Source organism: Theobroma umbraticum, unplaced genomic scaffold, assembly GCF_002168275.2.
Source record: "Theobroma umbraticum cultivar Fairchild unplaced genomic scaffold, ASM216827v3 scaffold_51.0, whole genome shotgun sequence".
In the NCBI taxonomy this organism is placed as follows: Eukaryota; Viridiplantae; Streptophyta; class Magnoliopsida; order Malvales; family Malvaceae; genus Theobroma; species Theobroma umbraticum.
The window spans coordinates 9,302,022-9,320,085 of NW_018397260.1; the positions used below are offsets into that span (position 1 = coordinate 9,302,022).

An 18,064-nucleotide genomic window follows, 5' to 3' on the forward strand; every position below is an offset into this window, starting at 1 on the left:
TTTTCCGACGTTAAGTATGCGTCCGGGAGGGATAAAATTATTATTAAATAACCTAATCCGCAACTTAAAAAATCGTTCACGTGGATTAACTTGGTAGGTCGATAAAAGGCAAAGCCTGCACACTCCTACCCACTTAATAAATCTTGGAAATTGATTCTTAATATAAAGATAGACTGATCTTCTGTTGATATGGTTTTATAAGATGTGGTACGTACTTCTAATTTTTATTATACAAAAATTAATTTAAGATTATATATTTGCCACGTATTATCTGTTCATTTAATTATCAGAATTATCCCAATCGTGGGACCGAGTGCCTTAAGGAAAACTGACACCATTGCCGTTTGAAAAAACGTGGGACCGGTGGCTTTAATATTTGATGGGAGCACCGAAGTTAATAATGTTTGAATTTAATTTTATCATACAATAGAAGCTATCTAAAATCTATTCAAAGTTTTGAGCCGTACGGCATGAAATTATCTGATTTAATTATGGATTTGACTGACTTTGTCTAATACTAAGCACTCAAATGTTAATCAAGCATTTGGGTGGTTTTGAAGTAGTAGTTTAATTTTTTTATTGAAATATTAAAAAACATTATTTTAAAATTTTAAGTAAATTTTTATTTTTTAATTTTAATATTTTTATTTTAAATTAAATAAATATTTATGATAATTATAATTAAAATATTATTTATTATTTTATATTCATGTATTGATATAAATAGTAAAAATATTATATAATTGTATCATTATATTATATTAATATGTTAATATGTTTTAATAGTATATATAATATAAAATAATAAATAATATTTTAATTAATTAATAATTATTTAATTTAAAATTTTTTTATGAGCAAAAGATTATAAAAAAGTCGTTGAATGTGGAAACTAGCAATACTGTCTGGAAGGCTCGTGGGTTGAGTCCTAATATTTAATGAACTCATCCAGCTCGTATGATTTTGTGCCTGGCACTCGTTTTCATGCTGCTATTGAAGAGGCAAAGAAAAATTTCAAACGGGTATGGTTTGCCTTCTTGGCAAGAAATGTGGAGAATTCAAACAGTGAAATGTCAACCCATTCTAGACCCTCTTCCAATGTATAAATATATACGTATATTTATACATATATATGTATTAGCTTCATTTTCGAGTTTGAAATTTATTTTTTTAATTTGTTCAAACTTATTATTCTAGTAAATGAAGAAAAAAAATTGATATGTGTCACATGTGAGAAAAGTTAGATAAATTAAGAAATGAATCATTATCACTATCTTTATGGTAAAGTTTACATTAAATCAACATTCAATTTGCATATACTTCAAAATTCATTGTGAAATTTATATGATATTTAATTCATATCACTATTATGTCAATATTTAGTGAAATTGCTTTAATCGTGACTTTTTTTCCCCTTCTAAGGCATTATTCACATCATGCTATATACTTATTATATAATACACCAATGGCCATGATTGACAATTTAACCTAATTTATGTTCTATATGTATTATTTTCTTTGAAATTATTTTTATCAAATTCAAGATAAATAATTCATTGATTACAACGTTAATAAATATTTATATATATATTTAATCATAGTAACATTATTATATGTCTCAATCAATGGGTAGTGGCTTTCAAATTGGCTATAAAAAAATGGATCACATTACAGATAAAATGGGTTTTTATTTTTATTGCTGAAAAACCGGCTTTTGTTGGCAATTAAATTTGAGAATGACGCTGATAACTAAATATTGGGCCAGCCAAATATTTTTACAAAGGTAGGAGATTTTAGATTACAAAATTTCTTAGATTTATCTTGTCTTGTATTAATTCACAAGACAATACTATATAAAGATAAATAAATGAAATATGGAAAAGGGTATTTTCAAAATTTTTTTGTCAATGATAATATTAAAATTTTTTTGAAAAATTATCTGAAAACTTTATACTTATTTTGAATGAATTATCCACTCAAAAAATAATTAATTTTTATTAGATAACTGAAATTTTTACCCTAGTAGTATATTAAAATATTAGTTTCAGGTTTGAGTGAATTAATTGTTATATTCACCTCATTTCGGATATAAATGTAATTATAAAAGTTGATTTAAAAATTTAATTAAAAAAGGTTTTTTTTCCTATTGATGTAATTTACCCAAACATGAGGGGCAATTATCATAGCTAGCTGATATTGATTTAATTTCATATTACTAACTTTTTTAAAAAATTTATTTTAATATTGGAAAAAAATAAAAAATTATCGTGTCTACCCACCCCACCAATCTATTGGATCTTCTATCATCTCCCCCCTTTTTTCTTCCCTGTTTCTTTACTGTCACTGTTTCTTCATCTCTCTGCACACCAAAAAAAAAAAAAAAAGAGAAAAAGAAAAGAAAAGAAAAAGAAACCCAGAAACAGTGAAGAGAAATAGTTTAGAAATCGTGTCTTTTTAGCAGTGTTAATTCACTGCTGGAGAACAAACCCCATTTTCTATTTTGAAAACCAAGCTGAAATTTGTATACCCCAGAGATTCAGGCGCCTTTTCTCTTTTCTGTTTGCTTGGGCTTCTTCAAATCGAAAGAAGCTCTGCAAATTTTTGATCTTTTTGGAGTATTTTTTTGGGGGGTTGCATTTTGGAATTGAAATGTGGAGCGAAGAGCTGTTTGTCTGGGTTCTAAAGACGACTGGAGAATCGAGGGAGATTTGATGGAATTAGAAGACTTAATGCTTTACTTTTTGGACATTTCATGGAGGTTATAATCCGGTTTGGTTCAAGCACTGTAATCAGATTTGATTTTAAGCTTCGATTTGCCGCCGTTATATTCGAGGTAAGCTTCGATCTCACTGTAAATGTTTTATTCCCCTCCCCAGAAAAAGCCCCAAACTCTTTGAATATTAAAAGGCCAGGAAGATTTATTGGTTTCAATTTTTGAAATAAAAAATGGAGCAGAACTCTTGGGTTTACTGAGGAAATTAGTTGTAAAAAAGGACAGAGATTTCAAAATTTGCTGTTTAATACTTTTAATTTTTTCTTCGTATAAAGGTGGGTTTCATTTGAGTATGCATAATTTTTTTTATTTTACTTCATATTTACTTCCCTTTACTATAACCATTTTTTTGGGTCGGGGTTCTTTCCTTTTGGAAAGCTGTTCACTAAGGGTTTATTTGTTGGATAAAACTGTAAACTTTTAGTTTGATTAACTATTTAATTTTGAATTTTAAGCTGGGATTTATATACCTACAGCTTTAGCCGTTCCCCCAATTTTAGTACTTTGAATTATTTGAAATTGAAATTTAATGGGGTCAACGCCACATCAGGTAGCTGAAGTTGAGCTCATGATTTGCAAAAATTTGATCTTTGTGCTGAAATTAGCCACTCTTAGCTTGGTTTTCTTAGATCCACTGTTGCATGGATTTTTTTCTTGGCTTTTTGCTTGTAATTTCTGATTTTGGGGTTTCTTGTTAGTGTGCATTCCTTGGAAACTCAAGATTTTCTGGTGTCTACTGCAGATTTTATTGATATTGTTATGGTTTGAAGCTTCTGCTGCAAAATTTCGGGAGCATCATCTGCAATGGAGAGGCCTAGAAAGAGGAAGTAGTGAAAACATTGTCTCACATTCATGTATTCATGACCAGATAATTGAGCAGAGGAGACGTCCAGGTCGGAAGGTTTACTCAGTTACCCCACAGGTTTATGAGCACTCTGGTATCTCAAATCATGTTCATCACAAAGGAAGGTCCTTGCTTGGGACTCCTGAATTGCTTGGGCATCCAAAGGATGCTAAACAACCTATAAGAATATATTTAAATTATGATGCCGTTGGCCACTCACAGGATAGAGATTGTCGAAAAGTTGGTGAAATTGTGAAGGTGAGTGCAATTGTTTCCTTGGTAAAGTCTGTATCTTTTCAGGTCTGGTCACTGATTGTAAAACTAATGTTGGGTGCTTGTTGTTTGCTTTCTATGTTTTGCCGTTGTTTTGGCTTTAATTTCACCAGCTCGGGGAGCCTCCTGTGAGTTCTCCTTCTGGCACACCCTCCTGCAATCCTCATGGTGATCCTCCAATTTATGGTGATTGTTGGTATAATTGCACTTTGGATGATATATCTGGGGAGGACAAGCGCCGTCGTCTTCGCAAGGTTTCACTTTATACATTCTACAAATAAAATGCTTTCCTCTGAGTTATGATTAAGCCAATGCTAACTTTTGAAAGAAATTTAATGAAGGCTCTAGGGCAGACAGCTGACTGGTTTAAGAGAGCCCTGGCTGTGGAGCCTGTGAAAGGGAATTTGAGATTGAGTGGATATTCTGCATGTGGACAAGATGGAGGTGTACAGCTTCCTCGTGAATATGTTGAAGGTATCTCATTGCGGCTCCATTACTTTGTTCAGATTCCATTTTCATCTTGATTGGGCGTCTAAGAATACTTTCCTGTTAGGTTCATTCTTATTTAACCGTTCTCTTTATCTAATTTTTCTCACAGAGGGCGTTGCTGATGCGGACTTGGTCCTTCTTGTGACCACAAGACCTACCACTGGCAACACTTTGGCATGGGCAGTAGCATGTGAACGTGATCAATGGGGTCGTGCAATTGCTGGTAATTTCTTGTTGGCCCCTCTCTTAAGTGTGTATGTTGCTGTTGTGTGGAGTAGAAATCTGAAATCAGAACCAATGGTGTACTCCTATTTTGTAGGGCATGTGAATGTCGCTCCTCGACATTTAACAGCTGAAGCAGAGACTTTACTTTCAGCTACTCTTATCCATGAGGTTTGTTGATGTTAATTTGATGGATTTGGAAGAGTATAGAAGGAAATTTCATGTGCTAAATGCCATTTTTGTTTTTATCCAGGTTATGCATGTTCTTGGCTTCGATCCGCATGCTTTTGCCCACTTTAGGGACGAGAGGAAAAGGAGACGTAATCAGGTAATTGCATGGCATTTACTATAAATATGCCCTTGAGACACGTCAAAGCAATTTGCATAATAAACTATGGATTGTGAAGTCAAAGCTGAAACCCTAATGACTTGTGCCTTTGAAATTGGAGTTTAGTTGAACTTTTAGTACTTTGTATTTGTAGGATTGCTTGTGAGACTAAGTTTCTTATGTCTTGTAATTACCAATACAAAAAGCATACATCGCGTATTAGTGATCTTTGTATTTCACTGGACACAGCTTAAGAACCTCATTATAGCATGGTTGTCCCTGTTTGCAGGTTACTGAACAGATCATGGATGACAAGCTTGGGAGGATGGTAACTCGTGTGGTGCTTCCACGTGTTGTCATGCACTCACGACATCATTATGGGGTATTGTTACCTTTTTCGTTGTGCTGGAGTTTTGTGGCTTTAGATTATTGAAAACACAATGGGAGATCAAACATATGGTTGATGATAGTTTCCTGACAGGCATTTTCAGAAAATTTTACTGGCTTAGAGCTAGAAGATGGGGGAGGACGTGGCACATCAGGTTTTCAATTCTGTTTTTGTTTTTTGTGTCTTTTTCCTTTCTATTGATGCATTGGTTGCAGATTTTCAACTCAAGGATACTCTCCCAAAATTAGCATACAATACACAAATATGACTTATAATGGAAGATGGTCATTAATGTTTGAGTGATGGCTTCGCTGCAGGATCTCATTGGGAAAAAAGGCTTTTGATGAATGAGATAATGACGGGATCTGTGGATACTAGATCAGTAGTTTCAAAAATGACTCTGGCTTTGTTGGAGGATAGTGGATGGTATCAAGCTAACTATAGCATGGCAGATCGTCTTGATTGGGGTCACAACCAAGGAACTGATTTTGTTACTTCTCCTTGCAATCTCTGGAAGGGGGCGTATCATTGCAACTCAACCAATTTGTCTGGTTGTACATATAACAGGGAAGCAGAGGGTTACTGCCCTATTGTAAGTTATAGTGGGGACTTACCTCAGTGGGCTCGGTATTTTTCTCAGGCTAACAAAGGTATACCCTTCTTGGGTTTTTTATGTGTCTACTTCATGTTTTTGAGGGCCTTTTATTTATGTTTCTGACCTATAGACTACTAATTCCTTATTTCTGCATACTAAAAGTTAAGTGTATTAGCTTATGAATTATGAATTTTTGAGTCATAAATAAAGCAAAATTATTTTCAGTTTCGGTCTACATCCACATGTTCGTCCTAATGTGATGCTTGTACTCTGCATGCAACCTCAGTATGGTAGTTAATGAACTGATTTCAAGATATTGGCATATAATGCAATCAGTGTTACACTTATCATTTATCAACATTGTTGAATTTTTAGTTTGCTCTCCTTGTGAGGTATATGAACTTCTGTTATTAACCATTGCAGGTGGTCAGTCCTCATTAGCTGATTATTGCACATACTTTGTGGCTTACTCTGATGGATCCTGTACAGACACTAATAGTGCAAGGGCTCCAGACAGGATGTTAGGTGAAGTGAGAGGGAGTAACTCCAGGTGAGTTCTGACCTTAAACACCTTTACTGGGGCATAGTTTAAAATTTTCCTTTGACCCTAGACACACTTTGAACTTTTGAGGCAATGGCTGATAAATTTTATTTTGTGATTGCATAGGTGCATGGCTTCATCCTTAGTACGTACTGGTTTTGTGCGGGGTTCTATGACCCAAGGAAATGGTTGTTATCAACACAGATGTGTAAATAACTCATTAGAGGTATGGATTGGTGTTTGTAAGGCCAAATATTTTGCTTGGTAATTTTTGAGCAAAAGCGGCCTTGCAGCTTGAGCTGTGATCTATGCTGTGTGGGCTGTGATCTTAGTTTTTTCAAAATACAGTTACTCTGTCCAATACTGATTTACTGCAATTTCCATACTGCAAGAAATCTGTTTTCATCATGGCCTGGCTGACTGAAATATTCCTCTTGTTTATAACAGTAAAAGTAAAGCCAGAAAAGAATCATCTTGCACTTTGAACTTTAAGCTCTTTCCTCACTGCAATTTGTCATTAATTTTGTTAATAATTGTTCTTTTTAGGTTGCTGTGGATGGTATTTGGAAAGTGTGTCCCGAAGCTGGTGGACCAGTTCAGTTCCCTGGCTTTAATGGTAATATCGATCTACTGACTTTTCAGTAAAAAGGATCTATTTATATGCATTAATGATTTGTTTTGATGTTTTATCTGCAGGTGAACTAATTTGTCCTGCTTACCAAGAACTCTGTAGCACTAGCCCTGTTCCTGTGTCTGGGCAATGTGCCAATTCTTGTAATTTTAATGGTGACTGTGTCAATGGGAAGTGTCATTGCTTTCTTGGATTTCATGGTCATGATTGTAGTAAACGTGAGCTCCCGAATCTTTCCTTATTCATTCTTTAGCTAGTGTACAAAATAAAAATTGGTTCATGCCATATTTTCTGAGCTAATCCTTTTAAGTATACTGATACTTATTTTTCTTTGTCCCTGGGGTTATATAATTTTCAGGATCTTGCCCTAGCAATTGCAGTGGGCATGGCAAGTGCCTGTTAAATGGGGTCTGTGAATGTGAAAATGGTCATACGGGCATTGACTGCTCGACTGGTAATGTGTTTATTTGTTTATTAAACATTTTATTTTCATTATTTTAGTTGGAAAGTATTCTTACAGTTACAGAATAGTTATTGAATGTGACTTTCAGAGTATACACTATACTATCCATTTTAGTGGTAGTTCATGTGGAGAAAAAGGCAAAGGCTTCTATCTTGTCGCATCTTTGCATTGACCCTGTTTAAGTGCCTTTACTTACATAGTTAAGCACACATATGGAAGATATGCTCTTTTTTATTTTATTTTATTTTTTTGAAGAAAACAGAACTTAAGTAATTAGTGTTGTTTCACTATGCTAACCCATTCATCGATACCTCTACGGTTTTTCATTTCCTTATTGAAACCTTTTCATGCTGTATTGTATGTAATTATGCTCATGCATACATCAGGGGATAAATACAGTCAACAAATACCATTTTTTCCCCTCTCTCTTACCATTTTTACTGGATTGATATGCAGCTGTTTGCGATGAACAATGCAGCCTCCATGGTGGTGTCTGTGACAATGGAGTTTGTGAGTTCCGCTGCTCTGACTATGCAGGCTACACATGCCAGAACAGCTCCAGTCTCCTCTCTAGTCTATCAGTTTGCAAAAATGTGTTAGAGAGGGAGTTGTATGGGCAACACTGTGCACCCAGTGAGGCAAGTATATTACAGCAGCTAGAAGAAGTTGTTGTCATGCCCAATTATCACCGTCTATTCCCTGGTGGTGCTCGAAAATTGTTTAATAATCTCTTTGGGAGCAGCTACTGTGATGCAGCTGCCAAGCAACTGGCCTGCTGGGTAAAGTAGCCCATCCTTTCTCGCCTGTTTCCAAGCATTATTTTTTCTCTCCATTCTTGTTTTGATTTTGCTTCTCGACCCTTTCTTTTCCTTAATTGAAGTGGTATAACTTAACTCTAAACGCTGATCTTATATGACCAGATCTCGATCCAAAAATGTGATAATGATGGGGACAACAGGCTACGGGTATGCCATTCAGCATGTCAGTCGTATAATTTAGCATGCGGAGCTTCGCTAGACTGTGCAGACCAAACTCTCTTTAGCAGTGAAGAGGAAGGTGAGGGCCAATGCACAGGCTCTGGCGAGTTGAAGCTTTCGTGGTTTAATCGCTTGCGAAGTAGTTTATTTTCAAGCAATACGTCTTTGAAAGGAACGTCTGTAAAGTATAGGCAGTATTAGCCCCCCACCCTCTCTCCCTCTTTTCTTTTTGTTTTTCCAATCTACCAATCTCCCCCTCCTTTTGTTCTACTAATTTTGGCTTGTAATTTTTCTAGGCTTCGATTGTAGGCAAAGGTGGCACTCATGACTGTGCCTTAGAATGTAGAGTTTCTGTGTTTTAGCCCAAAAGTCAATTAGAAATATTTGGGCAAGGATCATTAGGCTTTCCAAAGATGAAAGCCTCTTGTAGAGAAAGTTGAAAATGTATTGAAAAGCAACCAAAAAGAAACGGAAAACAAAAAAAACAAAAAAGAGTGACCAGATGTTTGGCCGAAGGCCTTGAAAGAAGGAAAAGTCTCATATTTTCTTATTTCTATGCCCTTCTTCCCTCTTCAACAGTAGGCTCTGAAATGGTGCAATGATGCAAGCAATTAAGGTTATAAACTTACTCCCTTTGGTAATGTAGCATGGGACATTTTCATATGCATTGGTACATACATCTAGCCAGTTGCAATGTAGATGTGCTTTTGACGTACAATACAAACAACAGAGTTGTTGTATTTGGTGGACTACGAATCCAGCCGCGGCTGCTGCTATTGACATTGCAACATAAACACTGGTATGGTACCCTTGTTTGATCAATAAGCAAAGATTATATACAGAGAACGAGCTAAATAAGAAGCAACTCCTACTGCCCTACTCAAACAGATGAGAGGTGCCCTTTGCTTTGGAACCAAAGCCCTTCACATTCATTCAATAGTTCAATAGTTCAATAGTTCGAAGTTAGGGACAAAGAAGACATGGGTCTTTGTCTGTTTATGTAAACCCACAGCACTGAAAAGGAGGGACTTCGGACTTATTCAAGTACAAACCCAACCACCCCATTGAAAAAGTTGTAGCTCACGCAAAGCTTATGGGCCTTTTTCTCTTCTTCATCTTTGGTTCTTAAATTTCCTTCTTTCACATTTCTACAACATTTCTTTCTCACCAAACAAGCCAACCGCAATCTTTAAAAACATATAAGAATTTGCTAACTAAAAACACCATACTTAATTCATCTATTTGTAGGCAGATGAAGCAAACAATTTGGTTTCAATATTGCAACTTATAATAGCAATCCAAATCAATAAAATACCCACAATCCCACGCATCAAATTTTCCCAATAAAGTAATGAATACCAAATTAATATGGGTTCAGACATGAATCAAGATCATGTTCATGACTCGGTTGGACAGAATGTGATCAAGTAATCCGAGCCGGAGCAAGTGCGGGTGCTAGAGGCATCATCGTATGCATAGCTATAAGCCGTGGGGCATGCGTTCTTGAACATCTCCGAGTACTGCGTTGGTGAGCAGGTCTGGGGAGTAGCGTGATCGCCGGTGCAACAAAACTCAGGCGAGTTGAACGCAGCGCAGGCGCTTTTACAAGCGACAATGGAACCCGAGTCCATGACCCGCAACTCAGTCGGGCAGTTTGTGTTGAGATCCGTGACGCAGCCCGCATACTGGCAATCCCCTGTGCCACCAACTGCCTTGACTCCTAAGGCAACGTTGTAGCCATCCACGAGGCTAACATCGTAAAAGTCCTTATCACTAGATTCTCCGGCTATGGTGAACTCCACCAAGGTGACGGGTGGCGCACCACCGCCGGTGCACTTCAGCACGCCATCGCAGTCACCGGTTATGCATTTGCCAGAGCCAGAGTTGTCGAATGTGCAGCCTGTTCGACCCCAGAAGCGACCAGACCAACCGGGTGGAGCCTGATATTGGGCTGACGAACCAGGTGGCAATGCGAAACCGCCGTCACCAAGGGCAGCGCTGTTTCCAGAGAGAGAACCGGGCCACACAGTGAAACTGCAATGGTTTTGGAGCGTAAACTGAGTTGCTGAAACAAATATCGTCCCTGAAATCGTCGTTACAAGAAAAAGTTCGAATCAAAAAGCTTAAAGCATTGAACTGAAACAGATTCCAAATACCAAACATTAACCTTTTCACTACATAAACTATCAAAGCAAACAGCTTCATGCACTAGAACAAAAAAAAGGAACAAGGAAAAGACAAATCACTACAATCCCACATAAATATCCATGCTGTCATGCAAAAAAGGACAAAGCATTTACCCAATGAGAGGAGATTGAATAGAAAAAGAACAAGATAAACCCTGGAGAAAATCGCCATTATGGTTTCTGTGAGGAAGAAAATTAAAGGAGGGAGAGGCTTGGAGTGATTGGAGCAGAGGACTCTGATCCCCTGGGGCGAGTTAATATAGCAATTTCCCGTATTTATACCAGGGTCCACTCATATATAAAATTTTCGTCCTATCTTTTCGTGACCAAGATTAGATTTTGGGGTCTCTTGGAGATCATCCAGTAAATTATGAATTTCTTAGATTTTGGTAAGCTCTGTTCTGCTTCGGATTCTCTTTGAGAGCATCGGGCAAATTATCAAAATATTTTTCATTTTTACATGCTGATTAGGGCCCTGTCTTTTCGTGGTCCGTTAAGATGGTTGAATGCTGAATCCCATGTTGGGTTCAGGGTGTCATGGGTGCGTGCAGATCATGCGTGTGAAACTTTTGTATTAACCGTATATTAAATGTAAATTTTTGGATAAAATATCTTATCTTTTAAATTTTGATTGAAATTATTTAAAAATTTATTAATTTTTAAAATAGATATTTTGTTTTAAAAAAATATTTTTTTGTTAGATACATAAGTATAATTTTTAATCAATTATTAACATTTTCGTAAATGACGTGGTGAAGATAAAAAAATAATTTTATTTTTAATTAAGTTTTATAATTACTATTTTCTAATTTCTTTTTATTTATTAAAAAAAAACCTCTCCATTGGGAGCACCGGTGCTCCTTTTTCTTGTAGAGTTGGAAAGCATGGTTCGGGGATCTTTATTTTTTTTAAAAAAATATAATTATAATTTTTAAATTAATAAAAAAAACATTTTAATCTTTTTATTATTTCTGTTTATGATGTTTATACTTTTGAGGTGGACGGTTTATTTTGAAAATTAATAAATTTTCGTTTAATTTCGATTAAAATTTAAAAAAATTAAAATATTTTACTTTAAAATTTTATATTTTATAGTAAATTATAATATTACGTGTAAATTGATTTTATCCCATGTAGTAATAATTGGTATGAGTTTTATATAAATTTGGATTAATTTAATTTTTATAAATTAACCGTTACTAACACTCAATTAAAATATGTTAAGATTTAGAAGGTAGGCAAATTAAGTTCAATACTAAGGGTTATAGTTTCAATTCAAAATTAAAATTTGATCTGCACGTGCAAGAGCAGCATCGAGTCACGTGAGGAAGACAGTTTTTTCCCGCCAGACATAAAAGATGCAGCGAGAAAAACAGGGGATTAAGATGAAGGTACCAAGTGGCTTGTTCATGGCGTCATGGAGGTCATGCTGTCGTGAAGCAACAAGAGATTTGATCCTCCCCCTCCTCCCCACGTGGCAAGCATCAGCACAACCTCCGATCCTCACACGTCCTTAGGCCACTCCACCCACCACCACCACCACCACCATAGCCACGTGCCTGCTTCCAAACTTTCCCCTTTCCCCATAATTAATCAACTCTATTAATTTTTTCCTACGTTTCCTCCCCTTTGAACCAGTGTAATTTTCTATTTACAAGACATTAAACTCGTTTAACTGATGATGAACTGAAATACTTTTGTCCCCATCTTACATTTCACGTGATCAAGAAGGAGAAAAAAGCTTGATTATGTCGTTGCTTCTAGTCATCAAACTCCCGACAAGATTACTATCACTGTTTGATATTCTTCATGTGGAGAACAGCTAGTAAAAGGGATCAACTTACTTCTTGATCATGTCTTTTGCAATGGATTCGATATTTTTTTATTCATCATGATGTCCCATCATTGATATTATACATATTTCTGCATATTTGTTGCTTAATTAAGGATAATGATAATATGTAGAAGAATCATAAATATTTTTTTTTAATATGAAAAATCGATAGTTATATTCGAACGGTCATGATCCACGTCAATTTATAAGATATCGTATATTTTAATTTATTAAACATAATTTTATTTAATAAAATTTATGATTTTTGTTTAAAATTGACTCAAAATATCTTATTCTTTCCATAAATTTTTGGTGATGAGTCGGATGCAACACCTTTTTTGACTATGATTAGTGGTTACTGTCTTATTGATTGATTAATTGACTTGGGACCAACCATGGAACAATTTTTTCCATTTTCTCCATGATTTTGGCCATGATGTTTTAAATGTTCATAGTCAAGATGGGGACTCACTCATTATTGTGGAGGTAAGACCCAACACGCTAAGAGAAGAAAAATTAAGGTTGTTGATTACAGTAGATTTGTAATGCCATTGGAAAAGCAATGGAGAAAACAGCTAACGATAATGTCTATATGTTATTAATCATGATGACTAATCATTGGTATTTCCTGCAATTATTTGATGGATCATCACTTCATCTCTTTGTTCTTTTGTTTTTTTTGTTTTTCCTTCTATCCGAACAGGAAAACTTTCCGTGCAGGTTTGATTTTTGGTGACAAAGTGAACCTTTCAAATTTCTTCCTTTGATTTGGTCTGGGAAACTTGCAGCTGAACAAACAAAGCTTGCCCTGTCTGTTTATGTGATGAGTCGATTGTTGTTATGTCCCTTTTAGTTGAACAAACCCAACATCAAGTAAAACGAACAAAATATACACTTTTTGCAGACATAGCCATGTTTGTTTTCGACAAGGAGACAGCAGTAAAGAACCACCCTTCACCAGGCCTCTTTTAGCACTATAATCCTAACCGCTTATTAAGTTTTTAACTGCCCAAAAGCTATCTAGTGTTTCCTCAAGTAACGCAAAGTAGCAAAATGTTGGAAGATACTTCATGATGTAACTATTATCTTTTCCGTAAAATGGTATCTGACAGAGTGTGAAGGATGTAGTGTTCATGCTTATAACTCTATTAAAATATCTTGCTTGATATAAAATTAAAATATTTTAATTATTTTTCTTGAAACGCTTGACGTGACTGTAACATAAAAATAAATTGTAAGAATTAAGTTTCCATGTAATGTAATATTGAAGTTGGGAAACCTGCCACACGCAAGATAAGGTTGCAAAGGATCAGCAATAATTCCAGCGAAAGTGTTTCACTTGGCCTGATTTTGATGATGAGAGCTCAGTAATTGACTCTTAATGGTCTTTTCAAGTGACTCTTGATGACAAATTGACCAGCCAACTACGTATAATTGGTTCTCTTTCTGCTCTTCTTTTCTTTTTTGAAGAGATCAAATATGGGCTTTGTCTGCATGACAATAGCTTGTTAAGCGTTGCACCTGTGTCTTAATCATCACATGGGATCAGCTGAGAACATGCAGGGGCAAAGTTTCTTCCGCTGATCCAAGATCGGATAAGGTTAGCTCAAATAAGCAACTACAGCAGACTTGGACATGGGCATCTAAGGGCTGGAATCAAAGTCCAACAGTCCAATTCATCTCTGGTGAGACCCATTATGTTGAGGAACGGGTCGGGTCGGGCCGGATTGGACTTTTTAAGAATTTCGGGCCGATGGACTTGGCCCATGGAGACCCCCACTGGGACACAAAAACCAAAGTGAAAAGCACAGCAGAGAGATGTCAAGGCACTGTAATCAGGTTCAAAGGCCAAAAATTTATTCACTGGTAAATTAAATGTCTTTTGTAACGATTAACGAACAATTATTCATGTCTCTTGCCCTTTGGGTAAGACAGCGGTTTTACAGAGCTTAGAACTGGCATTGGGCGAATTTTATAATGAGTAATGTAAGCAAGGTATAGACAAGCTAAGCTTACATATATCTTGTACAACTTGGAAGAAAAGGTGAGATAAGTGAATATGGCTGTAAGGGATATTATCACTATAAGATTTAATAAGGACTTCAAAGTAGAAAGTTCTTGTTGAGTTCCTTGGTTAGGGAAATGTCCCTGAGATTTGAAATCTGAGAGCAACTGGTCCTTGAGCTTGAATGTGTCCATCAACCAAGCAGCAGCCTCTGCATTAGATGTTGGGATCTCCTTAACTGGGATACGTCGAACATGAATGTGAACCTCTGATGGATCCACACCAAATACATTGTCCAGAAAGAAGGGGCATTGGTGCTTATATGCAATACTCAAATCGTAAACTGCAGTTAAATCAGAACATAGAGGAGGGTAAAAGTTTTAGAAGAAGCTATATCAATAGAATCCATGATTACTCATCTAACATATTCACAATAACTAACAAGAGTTAATCCTGGACTGTGTAGTCACCAGCATTGTGAGATTCTATGTTAGTACGATAGCATCAAGCAAAATTAAAGCATTGAGGTTTGTTTGAAATGAAGAACCTGCATCCAAAGAGTCCCTAAGTGTTTCTAAGCAAAGGCAAAACCCCCTTGTTTTCGGTAGCAGCACATTTGTCAACACAGGCAATCCATCTTCAGCTGCAAACTTCTGACTCTTCCTGCATTTTTCTTCACTGCAAAAAAATGGCAAACGAAGCATTAATACTTGTCCTAGATCAATCCAGAGTAGTAGGTTTTTTCTAACAAAAATATCATTTTGTAAGTTCAAAATGATACATAAGCTGACACAAGATGCAAAACAACATTTTGAAGACATGTATTTGCACCAATGGAACCTAAAATAGCTCTATTTAATAGAAAGTTCTGCAACTGCAACACAGAACAAATCATAAGTTTTGTTTAATAAGACATTTAGTAGAATATCATCTTTTAAATATTTGGGTTTAGTTATATAAGTGTCAATGTGAGAATAGAAGATTAAAGGAATACTGAAGAGTACGTAAAGTCGGTTCCTTCAGGGAAAAGAGCAAGCCATAAAGGATCTCCAGGATTCTTAAAGGTTGAAAGCATTTGGTGCAGGACATTTTCGTCAGTTTCCCACTTCCTATCTACTGAAATGAACTCCAAGATGTGAAATCCCCAACCAAGGACAGGTAGTTTCATCAGGCTGCTCTTAAGGATATATTTGATGTAGCCCAGGCAGCCCTTTCGCATTGCAAGATCCCAGAGGTACATCCAATCAACTTCAGTCCTGTGATTGACAATAAGTAAAACACGTTCCTTCTGTGGAACATTATCCCCAGAGAACACCACTTTAGTCCTGTTTATTTTTTCAAAAAGAAAGGGCCACAAAGCTAGCCATAGGCCAAAGAAGAAGGATGTTGCCTTCCTACTGTAGTGTAGGCTGAAAAATCGCATTAAGACAGCCCCAGGTCCTAAATACACTACAAACATGAAAGCAGTCGAGAGAAACACCACCAAACATGTCAAACCCCTTAAAAACCTAAGAGGAGTCAAAGGGCGGTGCTTTAATTTATCATCAGGTTTGAGGGGCCTGCAAACTTCCATCTTGTCCTGGCAGCCGTCCAAAGACTCACCCTCCTATTGACAGACAGCTGCAATAATTGCCTCAGAGTCACTTTAAGTTGTTCCTAGAGTTCAAGAGCATAGCAGAAAACTAATAGGAAGTGCAATGCAAATCCATAACAATTCCAAAGATCAAAATGCCAAACCTACTTCTAAAAGAAAAGGAAAACATGCAACAAACACATCATACCAGTCGATTAGTCGTCAGAGAAATCAAGCATCTAGGAAAACGATTACATATGATTGACAGGTAACTCACATCCTCAAAGGAATTACTGCTTTTTCAATAACATTATAAGCTGCAAGCATGTACATTTTGAATTGACTAACAACTTGGTACTGCTGAAACTCCTCCCAAGGTTACAACCAGAAAGGTTCACTACCGGGGATGGGTGCTCAACTACAATGGTGAAGACTGGTACATACATACATACATACAGCACTAACCAGAAAGGCTAAAATCAAACTGATTTCCGGTGAAAATGTTCAGAAAGATCTTGGCCAGCAACACATTCGTTACTTTAATTACTATATGATTCTCCTAACAAGTCATGACATTAGCAATTAGCAGTAAGAAACTTCATATTCTGTCAAACCTAATTAGTTCTAATTAAGTAGAATTCTTTCCTTATTTCATTTCCTAATCCATGACAAAGGAGAAATACGCAACCATGGATCCAGTAATCAACCCTTCACATAACTGCAAACATTAGCAGTCAAAAAAAAAAAAATAAAACCATAAAAATAAACGCAGATATTAACTCAAAATTGAATGCAGTCTGCAGATATTTATTACGCCTCATTTCTTGGTACGGTATATTAATTGCATTTATTATAAATTTGTCCATTTACAATAAAAACTAGACAAACCAACACAAGTTTCTACAGAGAAAAAAAGGAGAAATCCAATCTTAAGAAAATACGAAAAATCTAATCAAATCAATAAAGAAAACCAGAGTTCTTAATGAATGAATGGATGCCAATAAAACATGAAACAAAAAAAAAAAGAAAATTAATAATAATAATAATAATAATAATAAAAGAAAGAAAAAAACCATTAATTAATTTAATAGTACCTCGTGTCGCGAAAAGGAAGAGGCGGAACGAGAATGAAGGACAGTTATTTTCGAGATTTGAGAATGGAAAAGAAAAAGAAAAGAAGAGTAAATGGTCAATGGAACAGGGGATTGGCGAATTAAAACGATTTGGAAGAGGAGTCGTCTTAATCTAATCTTAAGAAGGAAGGAAAGGTTGGTTCACAACAATTAAGACGACCGTCAGGTGCCGACACCGGCCTTTTCCTCTCGGGCTCAAATCAGGCGAAATTTCTTGACGGGTTGGCTTTGACTTTTGGCCCTCCCTACGTTTGGAGTCACAATGATGAGTGACACCTGTTTTTAGATATCTAATTGCTTTGCCAATTAGATAATTCTTGTTTGCATTTTCTTTTTTTTTTAAAGTAATCCTAAGGTTGATAATAATATCGATTTCACCCATTCTTGTGAATGTTTTTTTTGTTTACATTTAGTCATTTACATAATTATTATTATTATTAATTTTATTATTCGATCTAATTATCGAATATTATTTTTATTTAATGACTCCGGCCTGCTTGGAACATAATGAAACTCGTAAAGAGTTGGTGGAAAAGCAGGATTTTGGTATTGGTGAGGGTTCCGAAGCCGTCATCGGTTGTTGCGCAACATTCCATCTTCCAAAGATACTTCCGATTCAATCCAGCATTCTTTTCCGACGTGGACTTCTTCTCTGAGTCATAAAACCACTACACCCATTTAATTGCCTGGACCACTAGATTTATAGCCCATTTTCGTATTTTTATAAAAAAAGTAGAAAATATTAAAATGTATCTATAAAAACTTATTGAAGTGATATTCATAAAAATATATTTAAAGAAATATATATA

The 18,064-nt window shown here is 35.8% G+C and overlaps 3 protein-coding genes across 3 annotated transcripts; 1 reads left to right on the forward strand and 2 right to left on the reverse strand.

Annotated features, from left to right (window-relative positions):
* The first annotated feature begins 2,277 nt into the window (after nucleotides 1-2,277).
* Nucleotides 2,278-9,074, forward strand: LOC110417174 (metalloendopeptidase / zinc ion binding protein). The gene is made up of 17 exons (XM_021429404.2): nucleotides 2,278-2,833; nucleotides 3,516-3,875; nucleotides 4,004-4,144; nucleotides 4,232-4,364; nucleotides 4,489-4,602; nucleotides 4,699-4,772; nucleotides 4,855-4,929; nucleotides 5,219-5,311; nucleotides 5,411-5,471; nucleotides 5,635-5,967; nucleotides 6,336-6,462; nucleotides 6,580-6,679; nucleotides 7,000-7,069; nucleotides 7,150-7,302; nucleotides 7,443-7,538; nucleotides 8,004-8,326; nucleotides 8,468-9,074. The coding sequence occupies exons 1-17, from the start codon at nucleotides 2,753-2,755 to the stop codon at nucleotides 8,723-8,725; spliced, it is 2,592 nt and encodes an 863-aa protein (XP_021285079.1). The 5' UTR covers nucleotides 2,278-2,752; the 3' UTR covers nucleotides 8,726-9,074.
* A 676-nt stretch (nucleotides 9,075-9,750) lies between these two features.
* On the reverse strand, nucleotides 9,751-10,983 carry TLP-3 (thaumatin-like protein 3). The gene is made up of 2 exons (XM_021428340.2): nucleotides 10,825-10,983; nucleotides 9,751-10,607 (listed from the first exon to the last, which is right to left on the reverse strand). Exons 1-2 carry the CDS (start codon nucleotides 10,880-10,882, stop codon nucleotides 9,922-9,924), a joined length of 744 nt encoding a protein of 247 aa, XP_021284015.1. The 5' UTR covers nucleotides 10,883-10,983; the 3' UTR covers nucleotides 9,751-9,921.
* A 3,393-nt stretch (nucleotides 10,984-14,376) lies between these two features.
* Nucleotides 14,377-17,530, reverse strand: LPAT4 (lysophosphatidyl acyltransferase 4). Its single transcript, XM_021428613.2, has 4 exons — nucleotides 17,217-17,530; nucleotides 15,554-16,169; nucleotides 15,097-15,227; nucleotides 14,377-14,892 (listed from the first exon to the last, which is right to left on the reverse strand). The coding sequence occupies exons 2-4, from the start codon at nucleotides 16,120-16,122 to the stop codon at nucleotides 14,447-14,449; spliced, it is 1,146 nt and encodes a 381-aa protein (XP_021284288.1). The 5' UTR covers nucleotides 16,123-16,169; nucleotides 17,217-17,530; the 3' UTR covers nucleotides 14,377-14,446.
* Nucleotides 17,531-18,064: the final 534 nt, after the last annotated feature.